Source organism: Rhincodon typus, chromosome 35 (genome assembly GCF_021869965.1).
Source record: "Rhincodon typus isolate 14 chromosome 35, sRhiTyp1.1, whole genome shotgun sequence".
Classification (NCBI taxonomy): Eukaryota; Metazoa; Chordata; class Chondrichthyes; order Orectolobiformes; family Rhincodontidae; genus Rhincodon; species Rhincodon typus.
The window spans coordinates 10583784-10607729 of NC_063366.1; the positions used below are offsets into that span (position 1 = coordinate 10583784).

The following is a 23946-nucleotide window of genomic DNA, read 5'->3' on the forward strand; positions in this document are numbered from 1 at the left end:
GAGAGTGGTGAGCCAGTGGAATTCATTACAACAGGAGGTAGTTGATGCTAAAACATTGAATGTATTCAAGAGGCGACCGGATATAGCACTTGGGGTGAATGGGATCAAAGGTTATGGGGAGAAAGCAGGATTAGGCTATTGAATTGTATGATCGGCCACAATTGTGAAGAATGGCAGAGCAGGCTCGAAGTGCTGAATGGCCTCCTCCTGCTCCTATCTTCTATGTTTCTATGTTTCAGCATTGTCTATAGGTGGACAATTTATCCACTTAACTGCCAGTAAAATATATCTTGCGATTTGGGTGGCTGTTTATTTAACTTTTCACAAGTTTCTAATTATATCATGCGTCTCACGTTTTGATGTGTTTCGGTGCAGCACATACGTAGTGGAAAGATTTCTCACATCTATTGACATTTCACACGAAGTGTGCCTTTCTAATGTACATATTGGTTTAAACAACATTTTCGTCAGTTATATTACCAAAAGGCAATCAAAGGTTATTTTAAAAGGGCTTAAGACATCCTTTCCCCTCAAAGTCCTCAACCTCTTATTATCTCTCACATCACCACTGATGCACTGACCAGGGCTGCCCACTCTGTCCTCGCTTGTTGGTGTGTTGCTGGGTCCAACAGGAAGAATGTAAGCCTGATAGGGGTGTTTATTCCAAGCAGCGGAGATCTGCAGGATAAATCCTTTCTGTATATAGATAATGTTGCCATTTTCTGCTAGGATCCACTGTCAGTGCACAGACTCATGAGCATCTGTGACCAGTTCGAACTGGCCTTGGGAGGTAAATCAAGGCAACAGCAAGGCCATGTTCTTTGGGATCCTTTATCCCCTTCACTGTCGGGACAAATTACCTGAAGGTGCTGGGAATATGTTTCAGAGGGGCAAAATCTTGGGAGGAGCGCATCTGCAAGGCAAGGCAGAAACTGGGCTTTTGGGAACGCTGATCCTTCTCCACCTGGTCATCAGGCGTGAGGCACTCTCTCAATTGTTGCATGTGGTGCAGGTCTAGCCTGTTCCCAGAACCTGCACTGTTGCAGTCACCTGAGCTATCTTCCACTTCATTTGGAGGTCTATGTTAGACTGTGTACATCATGTGTCAAACAGTAGATAAGGTGGGCGGGGAAGGGGGGAGAATGGTTGGGTGGGGGTGAACATACCCAACACTGCCCTCATCTGGATGGCCACATTGGTGTGCAGCTGCATCAAGCTGTGCGTAGACCCTTGGTACACAAACACCAAGTGGTTGGACTGTCCCATATCACCTGTCTTTCGTGGAGAAATTTGCACCTTTAACCAGGTATCCATCAGGAAGTGGTCGGCACGAGACCCTAGCGGGAAAAGGAGAGGGTGGATCAGACAGAATCTACTGCCTCCAGCTCCAAAACGTATCCCCTCATAGCCACCTGGCCCTTCCTTCTCGAGAGCAACAGTTTTAGATTGAGCAGAGGACACAGTTTAAGGATATGGGGTAGACAATTTAGGACTGAGATGAGGAGAAATTTCTTCCCTCAGAGAGTGGTGAGCCTGTGGAATTCATTACCTCAGAAAGCAGTAGAGGCCAAAATGTTGTAGATAGCACTTGTGGCTAAAGAGATCAAAGGATATGGGAGATGCGGATGTTAAAAGGAAACAGGCTATTGAGTTGGATGCTCAACCATGATCGTAATGAATAGTGGAGAATGCTTGAAGAGCCAAATGGCCTACTGGCAATGATATATTTGTTCCATCAATTATGTTCTATTCCCAGTTTCCCCACTCCATCCTTTCCTCTCCTTATCAGCTACTAAAACCTTTCACTGCACATACGTGTGCTTGAGACCTTCAGTTTGCTACACATTTACAACACCTAGACATTGCTGGCTGGGCCAGCACTTAACGTCCATCCTGATCAGTTCCTGAGAAGGTAGCCATGAGCTGCCTTTCTGAATCTCTTTGGTCCTTGGGGTATAAAGAGACCCACAGTGGTGTTACCAAGTCAGTTCTGGGATTTTGACCTGGCGATAGTGAAATATACTTCCAAGTCAGGATGGTGAGTAGCTCAGAGGGGAACTTGCAGGGCGTGGTCTGCCCATGTCTCTGCTGCCCTTCTCTGTCTAGATAGGAGAGGTCACAATTTTGGAAGGTGCTCCGCGAGTTGCTGGAGGGCATCTCAGGGATTGTACACATTGCTGCTAAGGTGTCTCAGTGGTGTCTTGCTTGTCAGATTAACTAATGTTCTGTTTCGGGAGGATGTTTCCGACAACAGTGAGGATGTCAAATGGAATGTGACCAAAGTTATCTCCTTGGAAGAAAGCAGAATAACAGTCGCAGTTCTGGAAAAGAGTTCATAGAATCCCTACAGTGCAAATAGAGACCATTCAGCCCACCAACTCTACACCAATCCTCTGAGGAGAACCCACCTTATCCTCATGCCTCGGCATTAACTATGGCTAACGTACTTAGTCTACACATCCCTGGGCACTACAGGGCAATTTTTTCCCATGGCTAATGCACTTAACTTGCACATCTTTGCACAGTGGGAGGAATGCGGCACGGTGGCTCAGTGGGTTAGCACTGGTGCCTCACAGCGCCAGGAACCCGGGTTCAATTGCACGCTCGGGTCACTGTCTGTGTGGAGTTTGCACATTCTCCCCGTGTCTTCGTGCATTTCCTCCAGGTGCTCCGGTTTCCTCCCACAGCCCAAAGATGTGCAGGTTAGGTGGATTGGCCGTGCTAAATTGCTCATAGAGTTCAGAGATATTTAGATTAGGTGGGTTATAGGGGGATGGGTCTGGGTCTGGGTGGGATGCTTTGAGGGTTGGTGTGGACTTATTGGGCCGAAGGGCCTGTTTCCATGCTGTAGGGATTCTATGAAACTGTAGCACCCAGAGTAAACCCACGTGGACACGGGAAGAATGTGCAAACTCCACACAGTCACTCACGTCTGGTATTGATAACAGAGCAAATTAAGTCAGTAGTATTGAACAATACATAGTAAACAGGGGTCCCTGGCACTGTGAGGTAGCATTACTGATTTGCAACTAAAATTTCACCATCCATCACGGTGGGATTCAAACTCATCTCGCCAGAGCATTAACCTGTGGTTCTGGATGACTAACCCAAGGACGTCACCACTATACCACAAACTCCCACTGAATCAACTGAAAAGGTAAGAATGGGGACAGATGAGTACAGACCTCACTCAACAATTATGACAGTGGATAGTGCGAGGAAACGTGCCAAAAGCTGAAGATAGGTTGAAAAGGACAACCATTATATCGGTTCCAAGGGAGGTTTCACAACTTTTGCAGGGCTGGGGTGTCCTATTTGGACAGAGCTTGGGGAGGTTCATAGAAATGGAAGGCACCAACAGATTCAAAGACTATGGAATGAAAAGCGATGATGGTGGGTTGGAATGGTGACTTACAAAAAGAAAGGGGTCGCGGTTTCTTTTGAATGAGTTCCTTTCCTCAGCCATTGTTTGTATTGTTATTGGTTCTAGGTTTAATGTTGTCCTCCCTGATTCAATAACAACATGGGAAGTTCAGGCGGTCGGCATGTTTAACAATAAAGGTGAGACTCTTTCCTGAATTGATATTCATTTGTGAGATGATACTGGCATTAAACTATATTTCTCATGATTAGTGTAAAGAGAACTGTGCCCACATGCTCTCAGTGTTGTGTGCAACAGTGCCAGAGCTTCTTCTGTGAACCATTTATTAATTTGAAACAGTTAAGGAGCAGATTGTCAAAAACATTTGGCAGAATGCCTTATCACCAGAACTTTCCAACATCGCTGGGCTGATGGTGAGAGGGGAACTACCTGTGAGATCCTCCGTGTACACCCGGTCTTTCTGCACCACCTCACACTGACTTCGAAGTGGTTGTGGGGTGGGGTTAGAGTCTGTTACACGTCTCCTGCTGAAATGTGCCTTTGCAAAGGAAGTCTGGAGAGAGATGCAATGGTTTTTGTCGAGGTTCGTCCCAAGCAGCTCCGTGATGCAGGACTCTGCGCTCTACGGTCTGTTCCCAGGGACACACACGGAGAGAAACATTGACTGCACCTGGAGGAGCATCAACTCAGTGAAAGATGCTCTTCGGTCTGCCCAAACCTTGTTGGCCTTCCAACGCAGGGAGTTAATATCAACCGAGTGTTGCAGACTGGCACATTCCAAGGTCCAGGACTATGTGCTGAGGGACGCACTAAACCCTGGGGCAGCTGCTGCCCTGGGGCAGTGGGGAAAGACCACCGTCTGAAGTCTTCCTGCTGAAGGTAATTGGGGGTCCGTCAGTTATTGGACCCTCCAGGTGCCTCAAATATATGTAAGTATAGCCTTGGGCAAGTAAGAAATGCCTTTAATTTGTTTGTTGGACAGAGTTAAACTCCAATATTTGTTTGTATCAGCATTTGCTACGATACAGAACTGGACTGCTTTAGTGACTAAGTATGTATGTAAAGATATTTCTATGAATAAAGTATATTTTTGAAATAAAAAATGTTATTACATAACATGAGAAGTTGAATGAGAAACAATGTCTTGGAATATTGATTAATCTTGGATGATAAGGTGAGAGATATTGGTGACTCAACATTACGTCATGGCTCAGTGGTTAGCTCTGCTGCCTCACAGTGCTAGGAACCCAGGTTCAATTCCACACTCAGGCAACTGTCTGTGTGGAGTTTGCATGTTCTCCCTGTGTCTGTGTGGGTTTCCTTCCACAGTCCAAAGCTCAGTGGGTTAGGTGGGTTGGCCATGTTAAATTGCTCTCTAGTCTTCAGAGAAGTTCAGGCTAGGTGGATTAGCCATGGAAATTACAGGATAGGATGGGTGTGGGTCTGGGTGGGATGCTTTTTGGATGCTTGGTGTGTGGAATTGATGGTCTGAATGGCCTGCTTCTACATTGTAGGGATTCTATCTTGTTTTACCTTTTGCTTCAGTCTATCTTGTTAGCTCAGGCTGAATGCACTCAATTCCCATCTGTGTGCTTGCAGCCTCATCCTTGATAGGAGGCACATGATATAAATCCTCCATTTTTCAAAATGCACAAAAGTAAATTAATGGGCAAAATTAAGGTGTTGCAAAATTCAAATATTAATGAAACGCATCAAGAGATTCATACTCCTTCCTAAAAATTTCAAATGTTGGTTGGTTAAGAACAATTAAATTCTAGCAATATTATTTTAGAAACTTGTGATTGAGGCTAGGAGACATACATGTATGTTCAATAATACATTTAAATTCCTATTATCACCTTCAGGTTTTTGTGTTGCTGAGCCGAAGACGATAAAGGTGTTCAAGAAGTTCTTCATATCTTTGCGGCTACCGTATTCAGTCAAAAGAAATGAGCAACTGGAAGTGAGAGCAATATTGTACAACTACCACTACGATGAAATTCAGGTAACATTTGAAACTAACTAAGACCATGAAACATAGGAGCAAAATTAGGCCTTTTGTTTCATCAGGTCTGCTCCACCATTCAATCACTACTGATATGTTTCTCAACCCCATTCTTCCGCCTTCTCCCTGTAACCCTTGATCCCCTTACTAGTCAAGAACCTGGGTCTATCTCTAGCTTAAATACACTCAATGATTTTGTCCCCACAGCCCTCTATGGCAATGAGTTCCATAGATTAACCATTCTGTGCTGAGGAATTTCTTCCTCATCTCAGTGGAAACATCTTCTCCATGTCCACTCTATCCAGGCATCTCAGTCGTTTCAATCAGATACCCCTCATCATTCTAAACTCCATCAATTACAGGCCCAGAGTCCTCAGTCACTCCTCATATGACAAGCCCTTCATTCCGAGGATTAAACTTACAAAAACCAAAAGAACTGCGGATGCTGTAAATCAGGAACAAAAACAGAAGTTGCTGGAAAAGCTCAGCAGGTCTGGCAGCATCTGTAAAGATAAAATCAGAGTTAATGTTTCGGGTCTGGTTCTGAGGAAGGGTCACCGGACCTGAAACGTTAGTTCTGATCTATTGCATAAGCAGGCACTGACCTCTTCCTAAGGACCAAAATTATTTCCTGTTACCACCACGACTCTCTGATTTTTAATTTGATTGATTATTGTCACATATACCTAGGTACAGTGAAAAGTTTTGTTTTGTGTGCAGTGCAGGCAGATCATACCATACAAAGTGCATTAGGGTAATAGTACAGAGCAATAGTACAGAGAGAGGCCATTTGGCCCATCAAATCAGCGCTGACTCTCCAAAGAGCATCCCACCCAGACCCACCCCCAACTACCATGGCTAACCAACATAGCCTGCACATCCCTGGACACAATGGGCAATTTAGCATGGCCAATCCACCCTCAGCTGCACATCTTTGGACAGTGGGAAGAAATCCACATAGACACGGGGAGAACGTGCAAACTCCACACAGACAATCACTTGACAGTGGAATCAAACCTGTGTCCCGAGCACTGTGAGGCAGCGGTGCTAACAACTGTGCCTTTATACAGCCCAGTCAGCTATGTTCAGATTAAGACATGTATGAAATGGATAAACTATTTGGCCTCCCAGGTGAATGAATGTTGCTAAGAAGAATAGAGATAATCTTTCTGTTTACCCTTCCAGGAATATCACTAAAAGCAATTGTCTGGGTTTTTCAGTTGGCTGATTGTGGGAGGTCATTGTTCATGACTGAGCATTAGGTTCCCAAATTGCAATATCATCTACACTTTGTTGGCTGTAAAGCACATTGAGACGACACAAGGTAAATAAAGGCGCTACCTAAATTCAGGCCATTTCTTCTTTATCTGTCGAGAATAGGACCCTACTACATCTCCCCCATAATAGGGAAAATACCACCTTCAGCAGTTTCTGGAAGCACCTTTAACCGTTGGCTGTATTAATGGAAAAGACAAAACTATAATTTGGAAAAGGAATTGGTGTCAAGCAACACTTGAAGCTTAAATCATTGAGGGTAATCTGAGGTAAAATAGATACTTCTCGGAAACAAGAGCCTTAGGGCCTTTATGTGACATATACAGCAAGAATCTATCTCTTCATGGTGCCCATTATCCCTCAGGACCCCATTTTTTGCATTAAGAATCCCCCACTAACTAACCAGTCACCACTGTCGTCTGATGGTATAAATGCCAATTTCCTACTTGAATTGGTATGCTTGAGAATTGTCCTGATGTGTGCAATATGTAAACATTCAGTAAAATGTCTTTTTTTTTTCAGCTATACTCTTTTTTGTTTCAATATTGTCTGTGTTAACCTCACACCTTTTGCAATACAACCAGGTGAAAGTATATATGAAGCCAGTGGATAATCTTTGCAGTCCTGCCACAGGCAAGAATCAAGAAAGAAATGTGACAGTTCAAGCAAAGTCAGCCCTTCCTGTATATTTCTCTGTGGTTCCTTTAACCATTGGCGATATACCCATCACAGTAGCTGTACACACAGTGGGTTTTTTTAAATTAAGTGATGTTGTTACAAAGAAACTGAAAGTGCTGGTGAGTGGATTTTTCTTTGCTCTACATTATAATTACTTACCAATTAGCGTCCGAAGATGTGAGTGCGATTTACGCAGTGTTGCTGAAATAGCAGACATAGCCTAGCTATGTAGGAGTATGGAGTCAATGTCATTTCAATGGCTAGGAAATATTATTTGGAATAAATAAATTATATTTGATATAACACAATACTGGCATCAGTGAAGGTAACATTGAATTCTCAGATTGGTGTAAGAATCAAGTTGGTACATTAACATCCTTGCTTTTGTTAGCTCTCCTGATCTGTCAGTTCAAACCAGTATGTCTTTGAGCTGTATTCTGAAATGATTGGATTTAAGAATGTGACTCACCCTACCTTTTTATAGGAGCATGCTGAAATGCAATGAATGAAAACTCTATTCAGAGTCTCGATAGGTAAAAATTTACTCCCAATGTACTCCAGCTTCAATTTGTTATGCCATTAAGCAAACCTTAACTGTCAAAAAACATTAGCAAGTAAAAAGTAATGACAGAGCAAAATGCTACTATTGGAAATCCTAAATAAATTAGGATGATGGCAGGTCTGGTAATATCTGTGGAGAATCAACAGATTTAATGCTCCTTGTTTGTCATCTCTCATTAGTTAGTATCTAAATATTGTTTCCCTGACATGCATGTTTCCTCTATAGTGCTCTAAGAAGAATTTCTTTTCCTTTTGTCATTCATGCTTAAGCAGCATTTCCATACCTAACTGCCCCGAACCACATTGCTGTGGGTCTGGAGTCACTTGTCATGTAAGGATGGCAGATTTCCTTTCATGAAGAACACTAGTGAACCTGATGGGTTTTTCCTGACAATTGATTCACAGTCATTACTAAACACTTAACTCCGGATTTTTGTTTTAATTGAATTCAAGTTGCACCATCTGCAGTGGCAGGATTCAAACCAAGGCCCCCAGAACGTTATCTGGATCTCTGAACTAACAGTCCAGCGATAATACCACTAGACCATCACCTCTCCATATATTTACTGTAGACGTCAGCTCAAGTTAAATGTAACTGGAAAATGTTTAAAATGATGTTACAAGTCTTACATTATTTTTTACAACGTGAGCAACTTCTGGTTGTCAGAATGTAAGCTTGAAAACTCCCTGCATCATTAAATTCAACATGAGCTGATTGGTGAAATTGGACACGTGGCCATTGCTCGGCTCTGTTCATTTCAATGGAGCTGATGCATGAAATGAGTGAGCTACCTCCTCCTTTAATGACCGTATGCAACCTTACCTCTTAAAGTTTGATAAGCAGGTGATTGTCAACACAAGGATGAAGTGGATAAAAAATTGTTGAGATGAATAATCGAGCATCCAGTTTTCAGTACTCTTCATTCTTAAAGACTGTAGTACTACTTTTATATGAATGATTTAGTGGAAAGTAACAATGATAGTTCGAATTGCTTCCTTCAGAGCAGTGATACCTCTGAGTTGTAACTGGCTGTGCCATAAGTAGCTTCCCTCACAGGAATTGTGATTCTATCGATTTTTTTTTTGTTACAGGGGGAGGGTGTCTTGAAGACAGAAGAGCAAAGTATTTCCATTGATCCACGTGGCAAGTATTGCATTCCATTTAGAAACCGATTTTATGTTAAAAGGCAACAGAACTTCTCTTAACTTTTTTTTCTGTTTTGTTACTAGCGAGGAGTTCCTATCAAGTGCTCGAGGCAAAACCTTCCAACGTGGTTCCAGACACCAAGTCTTATCTTTATGTCCGTGCAAGAGGTAACTAATACTTCACAGCTGGAAGAATAATTCTGAGATCAGTTATCGATTGCGAAGTTTCCCTTGGTCTATCAGGAAAAATGAGATCATCGTAGAGCCAGAGTACTACAGAGCACAGAGACAGGCTCTTCAGCCCAAACTGGTCCATACTGACCAAAATGTCCATCCACGTTCACCCCATTTCCCTGCACTTGGCCCATATCCTTCTAAACCTTTCCTATCCATGTATTTGTCCAAATTCCTTTTAAAATGTTGTTGATGCACCCGCCTCAACCACTTCTGCTGGCAGCTCATTCCATTTGTGCACCACCCTCTGAGTAAAAAAGCTGCCCCTCAGATTCCCATGTATTCTTTCCCCTATCACTGTAAACTGATGCCCTCTAGTCCTCGATTCGCCAACCCTGGGAAAAAGACTGAGTGCATTCATCCTATCCATACCTCTCATGATCTTATACGCTTCTATAAGATACACCCTCAGTCTCCTACACTCTAAAGAAAAGAGCTTGCCCAACCTCTCCCTATAACTCAGTCCCTTGAGTCCTGGCAACATCCTCGTAAATTTTTTTCTGCACTCTTTCCAATTTAACAACATCCTTCCTATAACAAGGGGTTCAAAACTGAACACAAAGTGTGGCCTCACCAACATCCTGTACAACTGCAACATAACATCTCAACATCTATACTCAATGCCCTGACTGATGAAGGCCAATGTACCAAAAGCCTTCTTCACTGCCCTGTCTACCTGTGACTCCACTTTCAGAGAACTGTGCACCTGAACTCCAAGGTCCCTCTGTTCCACTACACTCCTTAAGGCCCTACCATTCACCATGAAACTCCTAACTTGATTTGACTTTCCAAAATGCAACACGTCACACCTATCTACATTAAACTCCATTTGCCACTTCTCAGCCCACTTCCCGAGCTGATCAAGATCCTGCTACAATTTCTGATAAACTTCCTCACTGTCCACGATACCGCCTATTTTAGTGTCATCCGCAAACTTACTAATCATGACTTGTACATTCTTATCCAAATCATTGATATAGATAATAAACAGCAATGGGCCCAGCACCGACCCCTGAGGCACACCACTAGTCATAGGCCTCCAGTCCGACAAGCATCCTTCCACTGTTACTCTCTGCCTCCTACCATCAAGCTAAATGTGTATCGTCTTTTCTAAATTCTGGCTCTTAATTGTAGTTGAGATTACAGAACCGGCCCAGGGAGCTAAAACATTGAGGAACTAGCAGACCGGCTTGCTGAGCTGGTGTGTTTGGTTGCAAATGTTTTGTCACCCTGCTGGGTAACTTTGTCAGTGTGCCTCTGGTGAAGCGCTAGTGTTCTGTCCCGCTTGTTATTTATATGCCTCGGTTTGCCAGGGTGGTTGGTAGTATTTTCAGTTCTGTTTTTCAGTGGTTTGTCCATCGGGTCCAGTTCAATGTGTTTGTTGACGGAGCTCCATCAACAAATCTTCTCAAAAATTTTAAGCAGTGAGGAGCAGTCGTGAACTCAATGGAAATGACGGGAGAAAGGACCTCCATTGTCATGCCAGATGCAAAGTGTTGATTTTGTCAAAGGTCACTTGTATCAGGCCCAGGAGATACCTGCATTGCTTCATCGTAATGTCAAATATCTTTGGCGGACTTACTCCCCAGTTGTTGCCTTCCAGTTGCATTTGCCTTAGTCCCCAACTCTCCTGTTGTGGCTTTCTCCAAGCCTGATGTGAGTATGTGCAAGGTTCACCTCCAACTGGAGCAAAATGACTTAATATCCATGGCAAACTATCTCAGCTGTTATCCAGTCAAGCCCAGTTCCTCCCTTGTACACAAGATTAGATGGAGCATGAAGCAAGAAAAAGTGCATTTTGAAACTTTGCCCAGCAGTCATAAGATAGTCTGTTTTACATCTCATCAGCCAGGCTGTGTTCCTTAACTTCAAACATCCCTCTACCCGTCTCTACGTAGGACTGTCAAGAATGATCTACAATTGAGTGCACATGTACTAAAGATCACAAACAAAATGTGAAGAAGGCTCATGGGACCTGAAACGTTAACTTCACTTTCGCTCCACATCTACTGAATTTCTCCGGCAATTTCCATTTTCGTTCATTTCAGATTTCCAGCATCTGCAGTTCATCGGGTTTATTTTTAGTCATTTTTGCTCCATTCATTTTAACAGGTTTTAGATTTATTTGAGCGCTCCCACTCCCATCCCGTTCGGTAACTCCTTATTGGTGCCTTTTTTTGTAGGTCACGTGATGGGAGAAACTGTGGAAAACAGCCTATCACCAGAAGGAATCGACAAGCTCATTCAATTACCAACAGGGTGCACTGAGCAAACAACATCTAAATTGGCCCCAACTGTGTTTGCTGTCAATTACCTCGACAAAAGTGACCAATGGTTACATCTAAGACCAGAATTAAAGGATGAAGCACTCAGCCATATTAGAGCAGGTGGAGTATACAGTCATTTAAAGTGCACTGAAACATTTCTCAAATATTGCTATGGATTGGTGTGAGGCATTTATTGCAAAAGGACAGGATTATGAAAGTAAAGGAGCATTGCTGCAGTTACATAGGGCTTTGGTGAGATTACACCTGGAGTTTTGTGTCCAGTTTTAGTTTCCTTCCTTGAGAAAGGATGTGGTGGCACTGGAGGCAGTTCAGAGAAGGTTCACCAGGTTGATTCCAGGAATGAAAGGGCTTTCGTAAGAGGAGCAGTTGAATAGCTTGGGCTTGTGTTTGATGGAGTTCAGACGAACGAGGGGGGACCTGATTGAGGTGTATAAAGTGCTAACGTGGATTCATAAAGGAGACATTGCACAGATGCTCCCCCTTGTGGGACAGTCTCAGACAAGAGGGTATAGATATAGAGTGAGAGGAGATAGGTTCAAAGCCGAGATGAGGGGAAACTACTTCTCTCAAATGGGTTGTGAATCTGTGGAATTCACTGCCCCAGAGTGCAGTGGAGGCAGAATTAATCAACAGGTTCAAGAAAGAAATAGATATTTTTTTCTGATGAAAAGCTGGAGAAAGGGCTATGGGGAGCAGGCTGAAAGTAGATTTGAGGCTAGGCTTAGATCAACCATGATCATATTAAATAGTGGAGTGGGCTCAAAAAGTTAAATTGCCTACTTCCACTCCCAATTCCTATGTTCTTGTGGTTGCAGTGGTAGTGTCCCTACCTCTAGACCCAGGCTCAATTCCCACCTATTATGGTGGTGTGAAATGATATCTCTGAACAGACTGGCTGGGAAAATATGAACAACAAGAGTTGGTGCTTCTCTGGCACAGTGGTAGCATCCCTACGTCTAAGCCAAGAGTACTTCCAGGGTGGCATAGAGATTCAGTGGTCAGCACTACTTGCTCACAACAGCAGGGACCCGGGTTTGATTGCACCCTTGGGCAACTGTCTGCGTGGAGTTTGCATATTCTCCTCATAAATGTTTGATCTTTCCTCCTGCAGTCCAAAGATGTGCAGGTTAGGTCGGATTGGTCATGCTAAATTGCCCATAGTACCCAGGGATGTGCAGGTTAGGAGGGTCAGCCATAGGAAATTTGGGGTTATAGGGTAGGCGGTGTGGGTCTGGGTGGGATGCTTTTCAGAGCATTGGTGTGCCCTTGATGGGCTGAACGGCCTGCTTCCACTCTGTAGGGATTCTATGATTCTGTTTGGGTTCAAGCCCACCTGCTCTGGAAGTGTGTAATGACAGGTTGGTTAGAAAATAATTTTTTAAAAAAATGGATGTAAGATATGAACTCTTAGATATGGACTGCAACATGTTAAAGCATTGACTGATGGCTGTTTCATTCTTTCAAAAGGTCGTATTAGTTGCATTCTCTTTGATTTTCTTCTAACTTGCAAACCTGTGAAAATATTCAATAAAATTCAACTTTTTTTAAAAAACCTGGAATTAGGAACTTAACAATGACCACAAATCCATTGTCAATTGTTGGAAAAACCCATCTGGTTCACTGATGCCCTTTAGGGAAGGAAGATGCCATCCTTATCTGGTCTGGCCTATATGTGTATCTAGACCCACAGCAGTGTGGTTGATTCTTAACTGCCCTGTGGGCAATTAGGGTTGGACAATAAATGCTGGCCTAGCCAGTGATGTCATCATTCCTGTGAATGAATAAAAAAGAAAAATGTCACCTCCAGTATTTCTCAAATCCATACTGGCCGTTGACTGGCCAGTACAGCTGCAGGAAACAGCAATCTTCATCCGCTTTTCCCAGTAAGGCTGTCATTTCCCAAAAAGCATCATTCCTCGATTGTCCTAGTACTCGATTCGCTTGGTAAAACCATCCCTTCTTACTGACCGGCCTCTTTACGTCAACAACATCAAGGACTGGACAGCGAACCATAGGGTGCCGTGGAGTTTGTATGGTCGACTACATCAGAATTACTAACCATGGGAGCACGTAATAGTTCCAACTCAGCAGCAGAACCTTCCAATCTGTCCCACCACAAGAGCAACGCAGCTCGTCACCATTTTGTTGGAGTTTGTAAAAACTTATTCACGGGATATACTGCCTCGGCCAGTATTTATCACTTAATTGCTCAGAGGGTAGTTAAGAGTCAACTACATTTCTGTGGACTTGGAGTCGCACACAGGCCAGACCAGATGTGGATAGCAGTTTCCATACAAAAGGGAGATTAGTGGGCCAGATGGTTTTTTTCCGACAAAAAAAAACACGAGGCCATCATAATTTTTGTTAAATTCACATCCCACCTAACTAGCATGGCAGGATTTGAACTTAGATTCCCCATGACATTACCCAGATTGCTGGATTAATAGTCTAGCAATAATACCACAAGGCCATGAAGCTATCCTTTAGAAGGCCTTGGTTTTGTCTGTATTCACCACTCTCTAGATCGAGCCATAGCAGGTCACAACGACTGCCGAGAGGATGTTTTCCCCTCCTGTCTTGGACTAGAGGGCACCATCTCAAAATAAAGGGGCACCAATTTAAGACTGAGACGAGGAGGAATTTCTCCTCTGAGTGTTGTGAGTCTTTGAAACTCCTTGCCATAGAGAGCTATGGGGACAAATTCCTTATGTATATTTGAGGCTGAGATAATTAGATTCTCGATCAGTTAGGGAATCAAGGGTTATGGGTAAAATGTAGGAAAGTGGACGTGAGGATGCCATGATCCTATTCAAGAGCAAAGCAAGCTCGAACAACAATTTCTTATGGTCTTTACAACCTTATTTAACTCGCTATTTTAAAAGAAAACGTATTTTCCTTTTGTTGAGTCGCTTCTCATGTCAATCACCTGAAAACGGTCTCCTCTGTTTCTTGGCAGACTTTCGCCAGTCAAAACTGTCTCTCCTAACCTTCTCTGTCCAGTAACGGCATGATTTGAACATGTCAAGCAAATTTCCTCCTGATCTTCTCCAAGGAGAACAGATGCAGCCTCTCCCATCAACCTTCGCAACTGAAGTCATTCATTCCTGGAACTGCTTAATTGAAACTTTCTTGCACCTCGAGCAGTGGCCACAGTTGGCACCAGTACTCCCACTGAGATTGGCCTACATTTTAGACTGGCTTAACAGAGGCTTCTTCTTTTATAGCCTGTGACATTACCTGTAAAACGCAGCTGCCCACGTATTTTATTCGACATACTGCCTTACTGTCTTCAGTGACTTTTACATGTGTATCCTGACATTCCATTCCATTAGCATCTCCTCATTTCGTTGTTTTATATCACCTCAGTTTGACCTTCATACCAAAATGAACCTTAGGGGATTTGACAGCGTCGATGTGGAAAGTTGTTTCCCCTTGTGGGAGAGTCTAGGACCAGACAGCATCATCTCAGATTGAGGGATCACCCAGTGAAGACTGAGATGAGGAGGAATTTCTTGTCTCAGAGGGCAGTTGAGGCTGGGTCATTAACTATGGTTAAGGCTGCGATAGAGTTTTGATCAGTGAGGCAATCCAATGTTATAGGGAAAAGGCAAGAAATTGGAGTTGAGGATTATTAAATCACTATTGATCTTATTGAATGGAAGAGGAGACTTCATGGTCTGAATGACCGACCCCTACTCCTATATCTTGTCGTCTTAATAAGCCAATTCACACCTCAGTGCAGTTAACTTCATCTATCTTTTGACTGCCCATTCCACCAAACCAACTCGGTCCCTTTGAAGTCCATCAATAGCTCTCCTCACATTTACAAGTCTTCCAAGTTTACATGAAAAGTAACGGTTCCAACATTGACTTCCTGATTCCCACACCACTGCCAACTTCTTGACTGCTGATTCGTTATTACCATGAGGTGGAGTTAACTTATTTTCAGAGCTGTACATGAGCCTGCTAACTCTAAGAAACAACAAGCGAATCTTAGAACTGTCTAAAACATTGTTTGACTGGGTGAGTCAGAATAGCTGAATTTCCCAGTTGACGGGGTTGTGGAAATGAAGGGCGATGTGAGACAGAATTGGAGCATTTTCTAAGTCCCAATGGTAAAGCTATGAAGTAGCCACAGAGTTAAGTAGAAAAAGAACTCCTGAACAAATCAGAATAGCAACTTTGTGTTGAGTGATAGCGAAAGAGTGTTGCTTGGTGTTTTGTATGTTTGTAAGGAATAGCCCATTCAGCCCATCGAGTCTGCTTTACCATTCGATTATGGCTGATATTCTCCTCACCCCCATTTTCCTGCCATGTCCCCATAACTCTTCAACCCATTACCAATTAAAAATCTGTCTAACTCCTCCTTAAATTTACTCACTCTCCCAGCATCCACCACAGTTTGGGGGTAGCGAATTCCACAGATGCATAACCCCTTTGGGAGAAGTAATTTCTCCCAACTCTGTTTTAAATTTGCTACCCCTTATCCTAAGACTATGACGTCTTGTCCTAGAATGCCCCACAAGAGAGAACGTCCGCTCCACATCTATTTTATCCCTATCTTTTATCATCCTGAATGCCTCAATTTGATCTCCCCTCATTCTTCTAAATTCCAAAGAGTATAGGCCTAAACTGTTCAATCTCTCCTCATGTGACAAACCCTCATCTCTGGGATCAATCTAGTGAACCTCCTCTGAACTGCCTCCAATGCCACCACATCCTTCCTCAAATAAGGGGACCAAAACCAAGCACAATATTCTAGATGCGGTTTCACAAAGCCTTGTATAGTTGCAACAATACTTCCTTAACTGTATATTCTATTCCTTTAGCTGTGAAAGCTGACATTCCATTCACTTTCTTTATTACCTGCTGTACCTGCATGCTAGTTTTCTGTGACTCATGAAAAAGGACACCCAGATCCCTCTGCACCGGAGCACCCCAAAGTCTCTCCCCATTTAGATAGTCGGTTGTCTTCCCATTTTTCCAACCAAAATGCATTGTACTGTCGTACTTCACTCAGAGTACAAACCAGGCCAGAGAAAATTTTAAATCCGAGAAGAAACACTTTGATCCCTCTACAATGTTACTTATGAGCAGTCTGTGTCCAATGCTATAATCAGTAAAAAGAAATGTTTACAGGGCGCGGGCAGCAGAATGATCGAGGTCAGAGTACAGGATGGATAGGGATTAAGACCTGTGATAGAAATTGGAATAGTTAATAGTGTCAAAGATTGAAATCATAACAAACGTACACACGAGAAAATTAGTCCCTAGCCTTTTCAGGCACAATAAGCAGATGTTGTTACCTTTAGAACGAACCCCAAATATCCAACATTGTATTCTGCACCCATCTCTCCAACCAAACATTCATCTATTCTATCTGTGACTTCTTATGCTAAGTTATGCATGGCACTGGGAGTCATTCAGAGATTAATACATTTGAGGTTCTGCATGCTAAACTATTTCCTTGTTCCACCTGCACAGGCTCATTCCCCCCATTTGATCTTTTTTTCTCTTTGCGTTATGTGGCTGAAGACCACAGGCTTGGTGACACTACGCTACCGATGGGCATGTTCCATCCTCCTTTGCCTACAGCACTGCTCCACTCCTCACCTGTCTAACAGTGCTTCCAGCATCTTGCATGCAGCCTATTTCCAGCTGACTGCACACCCCTTTGCACCCAGCTTCTTCACATCGCTTCGCTCCTTGACTTTTACGGATTACAGTGCTTCCCGTTTATTTAGAAGCTCCACACACATTGTCGTAATGTGGCGCTCAATTCTTCCTCCAGTTTATGGGAACCTCATTCCTCTCCTCACTTTTTTAATCTCATTAAGCTGTGCCTAGGTCTATCTATTTCTCGTGTCTTGTCGTTATTGGTTCATTCCCTTTCTGTGCTTTCAAGTTGTCTTCTGCCAGCTTCGCATGACAAAAATCTTGTACACCACTGCAACAGTGGGTGGTACGGTGGCTCAGTGCTTAGTGCTGCTGCCTTAAAGTGACTCACAGCGACCCAGATTCAGTTCCACCCTTGGGTAACTGTGTGGATTTTGTATGTTCTCCCTGTGTCTACATGGGCTCTTTCCACAGTTCAAAGATGTGGAGTTTAGGTGGATTAGCCATGCGAAATTGTCCCATAGTGTCCAGGAATGTATAGGCCAGATTGGTCAACATGGTACATTCAAGGATAAGGAAGTGGGTTAGTCTGGGTGGGCTACTCTTTGGAGGGTTAGTATGGATAGTTGGGAATACCCAGGAAGCATTGGTGGGAAGAAAAGATGAATTAACATTTCAGGATAATGTCACTTTAAGGAAATATCATATGTCACCAATCTGCTTTCCTCTCTGCGGATACTTTGTGACATCTTGGGCACTTTTCCCTTTTGTTTAACACCTACATCATTGTGCCACGTAATCTCCCAGAGACAAGCTTACCTCCAAGGTTATGTCGGTAAACCCAGTCAGTGCCTCAAAGGTCAATCCCAAAGTTGGTTCTGTCACCCAAACACATTTTTTCTAACCAACATTCCTGCAATTTTCTATTCACTCATGGGACTTAGGGCATCACTGGCTGGGACTAGCATTTGCTGCCTGTCCCTACTTGGTCTTGACAAGCTGCTGGTGAGCACGTGTGTGAATGATGGCCAGTATGGCGATTGATAATATTGAGAAAGTTAGTGGCAGAAATAAAGATTGAGCACACCAATTATAATTTGTACTTTGCAGGGTACAAAAGGATATTGGAACATAAAAATGCTAACGGAGCGTATGGAAGTTTCAACGATTACCCTGGCAGCACGTGGTGAGTTTCTGACATCTTTTCCTCTTTTCACACCTTTTGGTTTCTATTTTCTCCATTTGCTCCTGATTTAGAATTAAGTATGTTCCGTTTTAGATATTGGGACTTAACTGTCAGGCCTTTTGTGTACACATTTGGCCTTTTTCCTAAGAAAAGCATAGAAGCAATGCAGTGAAGGTTGACCAGACTGACTCCTGGGGTGGCAGGTTTGCCATATGAGTAGAGATTGGGCCGATTGGGCCTATCTTCATCGGAGTTTAGGAGAATGAGAAAGGGTCTCATTTATATTTCTGTCAGGGCTGGGCAAACTGGATGGATACAGTGATAATGTTTCGTTGGCCAGGGAGTGTGGAACAAGGGTTCAGAGTCTCAGGGTAAACAGTGGAATGGGTTAAGGAGATATTAGAGGTAACATCATTTAGAGGGTTACAAGGACTGCAGTGTTTGAGCTATAAGGAGAGGCTGGATAGGCTGGGACTTTTTTTCTCTGAAGTGTGGGAGGCCGAGGGGTGACCTTATAGAGGTTTATAAAATCATGAGGGCCATAGAATTGAGAAAATAAGTGAATCGCGTTGATATTAAGTTAATAATTCAAAGGCCAATCAACTGTTCCATGCTGTACGACTCTACGGCCCATGGAATTTTCCACTACAGAAAGACATGGAGGAGAATTCATTGAATATATTTTAAAAATAAATGGATAGATTTCTACAAGCATAAGAAGAATAGCCAAGATCTTTTCTCCAGGGTAGGGAAGTTCAAAACTTGAGGGCACAGGTTTAATGTGAGATGAGAAAGATTTGAAAGGGACCTGAGGGGCTATGTTTTCACACAGAGGTTGGTTCGTATGTGAAATGTGCTGACAGAGGAAGTGGTAGATGCAGGCCCGGTTGCAAGATTGAAAAGACATTTGGACAGATACAGGACTAGGAAAGGTTGAGAGGGATAGGGGCCAAATGCAGGCAAATGGGATTAGTTCAGCTTAGGAAACCTGGTGGGCATGGATGAGATGGACCGAAGGATCTGTTTCCGTGCTGTATAACTCAATGACTGTATCCATCGTAGTCTAAGTGACCAGAATTAATGTCATTTCAAAGCTCAGTTTCTTAAACTACGTGAGTGGCTGGTCGTAGAATTGAGAAAATAAGTGAATAGAGTTAATATTAAGTTAATAATTCAAAGGCCCACCAACTGTTCCATGCTGTATGACTCTATGGCCCAAGGAATTTTTTCCACTGTAGAAAGACATGGAGGAGAATTCATTGAATATATGTTTAAAAGAAATGGATAGATTTCTACAAGCTTACGATGTTGAGTAGCATGGGGACAGAGTAGTGGTATGGCATGAGATAGAGAATCAGCCATGATCCAGTGGAATGGCATTCAGGCTCGGTGTGCTGAATGGGCTTCTCCAGCTCTTATTCTCTATGTTTCAGTGCATATCTGGTCAGAGACTGTTTCATAAGCTCTGAATTTGTAATAATGCAATTCAAACAATATCGGAAATTAAATGGAAAATACTTGCAGTCGTTCAATGTCAGGTCTTTGTAGGGAAATTGAATTTCGGTTGGTCTGCAACATAAGACTCAATCACCCGATCTTCGCTCTGCCTTGATATCTCCTTTCACTAACTTCAACAAAGCCTACTATTGGGCAAGGGCCATGATGACGTGGCCAACTCAGCGAAGATCAATTTAAAATCCAAAACGCCAAGAAGGAAAGGAACAGAAGGAAGCCTTTTGGGCAATGGTGGCTGTGTCAGAGATACTGAACTAAAGCATGGGGTGCTACTGAGGAAAAATCATACAAGAGTCCTGCCAGTGAGGTGCTGCACTTTCAAAGGTATTACCTTTTGAAAGATGCTAAGTCAAAACCTCATTTTTAAAAATTATTTTGTGGGACGAGGGCATTTCTGACTGGGCCAAACATTTAATGCTCATTCCTAGTTGCCCCCTTCGAGAAGGTGGTGGTGAGCAGCCTTCTTGAACCACTGCAGTCCAGGTTGACCTTCAGAGAAGGAATTCCAGGATTTTGATCCAGCAACACTGAAGGAACGGTGAGATATTTCCAAGTTTTTTTTTTCAATTCCCACGTGAGGCATGTAGGGTGCACTGGCATTATAGGTCATTTCTAACAATCTCAGGAGTTTTTGGGCTGAATGGTTTCTTTCCACATTGGAGGGTTTCTACAATTCTAATATCTGCTTCACATTTCAGGTTAACCGCATTCATTGTTAAGATACTATCAATAGCTAGTACTCAGGTCGAGGTTAAAGAAGACAGTGTTCAAAACTCCATCTCGTATTTGCTGAAGAATCAGACCCCAGCTGGAGAGTTTTACGATGCCTTTCCCATGTTTCCAAATTTACAGGTTGTGCTAATGTTTCTCATTCCTTCATGTCTCACGTGCCTTTTATTACATGCACTGCTCTCCTTGTTGATACAACTAGCCTTTCCAGTGGGAGGTAGAGACCTGTCTTGGATGAGGAATTAAAATGAGCAAACTGACACTAGTTTCTGTTCCACAAACAGCACTAGGAGTGGCTGGTTAGCACAATTGGCTGGATTGCTGGTCTACAATACAGAGTGGATGCTAATAGTGTAGGTTCAGTTCCTGTACTAGCTGAGCTTATTGTGAAAGACTGTCCATTTCAGCCTGAGGTATGATGACTACCACCTTGAATGAGAGAGCAACCCTATGATATGGTGACTTAAATTTTTTATATTTACTATGGGCAGCATGTAGAGCTCACCTGAAGTCCAGGGAACTGAATGTCAGGTAGACTATAAAATGACCCTGTGGTCAAATACTGCCCAGAAAGGACTTTGATCCCTCCTACCCAAAGAATGTATTCCATTCCCATTCCACAGAAAATATCAGGTAAACTCAGTAGGGGGAGGTGATGACCTCGTGGCATTACCGCTGAACTGGTAATCCAGAGAGAGCCAAGTAATGTTCTTGGGGAGCCACCATAGCAGATGGTTGAGTTTGAATCCAATAAAAATTGGGAATTACGAGTCTAACGGTGACCATTAATCCATTACCAATTGTTGGAAGAATCTTGTTCATCATTGCTTTAGGGAAGCAACATGCCACCCTTACCAGGTCTGGCCTATGTGTGACTCCAGACCCACAGCAATGTGGTTGACTCTTAACTGCCCTCTGGACGATTAGAGTTGGGCAATAAATACTGGCCTAACCAGAGACACCCTCAAGTCATGAATGAATAAACAGAAAGGTCTAGCAGCATCTGTGAAAAAAGAAACAGAGAACGTTTAATGTCCCATATGGCTCGTCTTCAGAACTGAAAGTTGTGGGAAAATGGTGATTTTGACTATTCACGGAGTTGGAAGAGGAGAAAGGGAAACAGATAGTGCGGAGGTTCAGTACAAAAGCCAAACAAGTCGAATGGTGCAGCGGGCTCAATGGGCTGAACGGCCTATTTCTACTCCTTTCTCTTATGGTCTTCTGGTGAAAGAGAAACAAGAGATACAAAATGGATTGGCGTTAAGGCGTGAAAGGGAAAGAACAGGCCCTTCCTGCTGACAGCAAGGTAACACGGGCACAATAAGGCTGAGGAGTTGGGGGTGGGGGGGGGCCCGGGGGGGGGGGGGGGGGCATGGGGGGGTGCTGGGGTGGGGGGGAGCTCGGTGGGTACAGAACGTGAGAAAAGTGAAGAAAAACCAACGTGCCGCCAGTTTCTGAAGTTGTGGAATTCAAAAGTGAGAGGCCAAGGCTGTGAACTGACTGAGCAGAATATGAGGTCTCGTTTCTTGAGTTTGCACTGTGCTTTGTTAGAACATTGCAGCAGGCCCAGGATGGAAATGTCGGTTTGAGAGCAAGGTGGCCAAATGAAATGGCAAGTGACTGAAAGGTGGGGGTCATTCTTACGGACAGAGCGGAGGTGTTCCACAAAGCGGTCACCCAGACTCGCCAATGTACAATGTACGGGCCAACTGTGAGCAGCAAACTGGATTGAAAGACGTGTAAGAGAAACATTGGAATGTGTGTTGGGGCCTTGGGTTGTGAAGAGGGGCTGAGGTGAACAGGCAAGTGTACACCTTCCAGCATTGCATGGGAAGGTGTCCCTGGGGAGTGAGGAAGTGTCAGGAGTGATGGAGGAGTGGACGAGGAGTGACATGGTTGGGGGGGAGGGGAGGAATGATCCCTATGGAATGCCGGCAGTGAAGGGAGGGGTATTCTGCCTTTGCTGGTGGCACCCTGCTGGAAGTGGCAGAAACAGTGGAATGGTGATTCTTCATTTATGGAAACTAATGGCAGCGGAAAGTGAGGATGGTGGGGTGGGGGGTAGAGTTCCCTATCGTGTAGTTCTGGGAAGAAGGAGAATGGGTGAGGTCAGAAGTACAGGAGATGACTTGGACATGGCTGAGTGCTCTGTCAACTGCAGTGCTGGGAATCCTTGCTTGAAGCAAAAGAGAGGGGTCATGTCGGAGGTACTCCAGTGGAAGGTGGCATCATCAGAACAGATGCAACGGGGAGGGATGGAGAAACTGGGAGACTGGAATGGAATCCCCTTGCAGGAAGCAGTGAGTGAGGATGTATAGTCAAGGTAACTGAGAGAATCCGTGCATTTGTAAGGGATATTAGTGCTACTGTCTGGCACTTATGTAACATGATCATTACTTGCCTCCTCTCAGCCCAAACCTGGATATTGACCAGATCTTGTTGCATTTGGACATGGATGATTCAGTTTCTGAGGAGTCGCAAATGTGCTGAACATTATGCAGTCATCAGTGAAATTCCCACTTCTAACCACATGGTGGAGAGAAGGTCATTGTTGAAGCAACTGTAGATGGCAGGGCCTAGGACACTACCCTGAGGAACACCTCCAGAGATATCCTGAGGCTGAGGTGATTGACCTCGAAGAACCACAACCACCTTAATTTGTGTCAGGAATCACACCAAACAGTGGAGAGTCTTCCTCCTGGTTCCCATTGACTCCAGTTCTACTAGGGATCCTTAATGTCATGCTCGGTCAAATATTGCCTTGATATCAAGTGCAGTCATTCTCACTTCACCTCTGGAGTTCAGCTCCTTCGTCCATGTTTGGACTAAATTTGTAACAAGGGGGAAAAGCTGAATGGCCCGGGCAAAACTCTACCTGAACACCAGTGGCTGGTTCTATTGCATTCTTAGCTCTCATAAAACTTGATTGTGATCCAACACTCTACATAAAATTTACACTTGGTTTGATGCATCGATAGGTTTATAGCTGACTGAATACAACTTGTATCTATTGACTTCAGTTGGAAGGTGTATGAAAGTAGCCTTTTGCTTAATTCTGGCAGTTTCCCAGCTGATGGGTTGTGCTCCAGTCGTACCTAAAGTTCACATTAAAAGTTACTAACACAAGAAGAGAGTGCTGGCATTAGGGCACATTGGCTATTTGGCAACTGGCAAGGTTTTCTACTTTCTAGGTGGCCAGTACTTCTCTCAGCCCCTAACATTTGAATAATGTTACTCCTGGCTGCCTCCCCCTCCCATTTACATTACAAAATTATTGGCCATCTCACTGCAAGAATGTTCTCACAAATCTAGCTCAGGCTCTTAATTGTAA

At 43.6% G+C, this 23946-nt stretch overlaps 1 protein-coding gene across 1 annotated transcript in view; it reads left to right on the forward strand.

Annotated features, from left to right (window-relative positions):
* The window catches only part of LOC109927203 (complement C4-B-like), a 119063-nt gene that overhangs the window by 49436 nt on the left and 45681 nt on the right, over window positions 1–23946 (forward strand). Inside the window, exons 16-23 of the mRNA XM_048616509.1 lie at window positions 3491–3561; window positions 5248–5387; window positions 7247–7459; window positions 8994–9049; window positions 9136–9215; window positions 11465–11668; window positions 18296–18371; window positions 20585–20738. Coding sequence (XP_048472466.1) covers window positions 3491–3561; window positions 5248–5387; window positions 7247–7459; window positions 8994–9049; window positions 9136–9215; window positions 11465–11668; window positions 18296–18371; window positions 20585–20738 — 994 coding nt within the window. The remainder of the gene's footprint in view (window positions 1–3490; window positions 3562–5247; window positions 5388–7246; window positions 7460–8993; window positions 9050–9135; window positions 9216–11464; window positions 11669–18295; window positions 18372–20584; window positions 20739–23946) is intronic.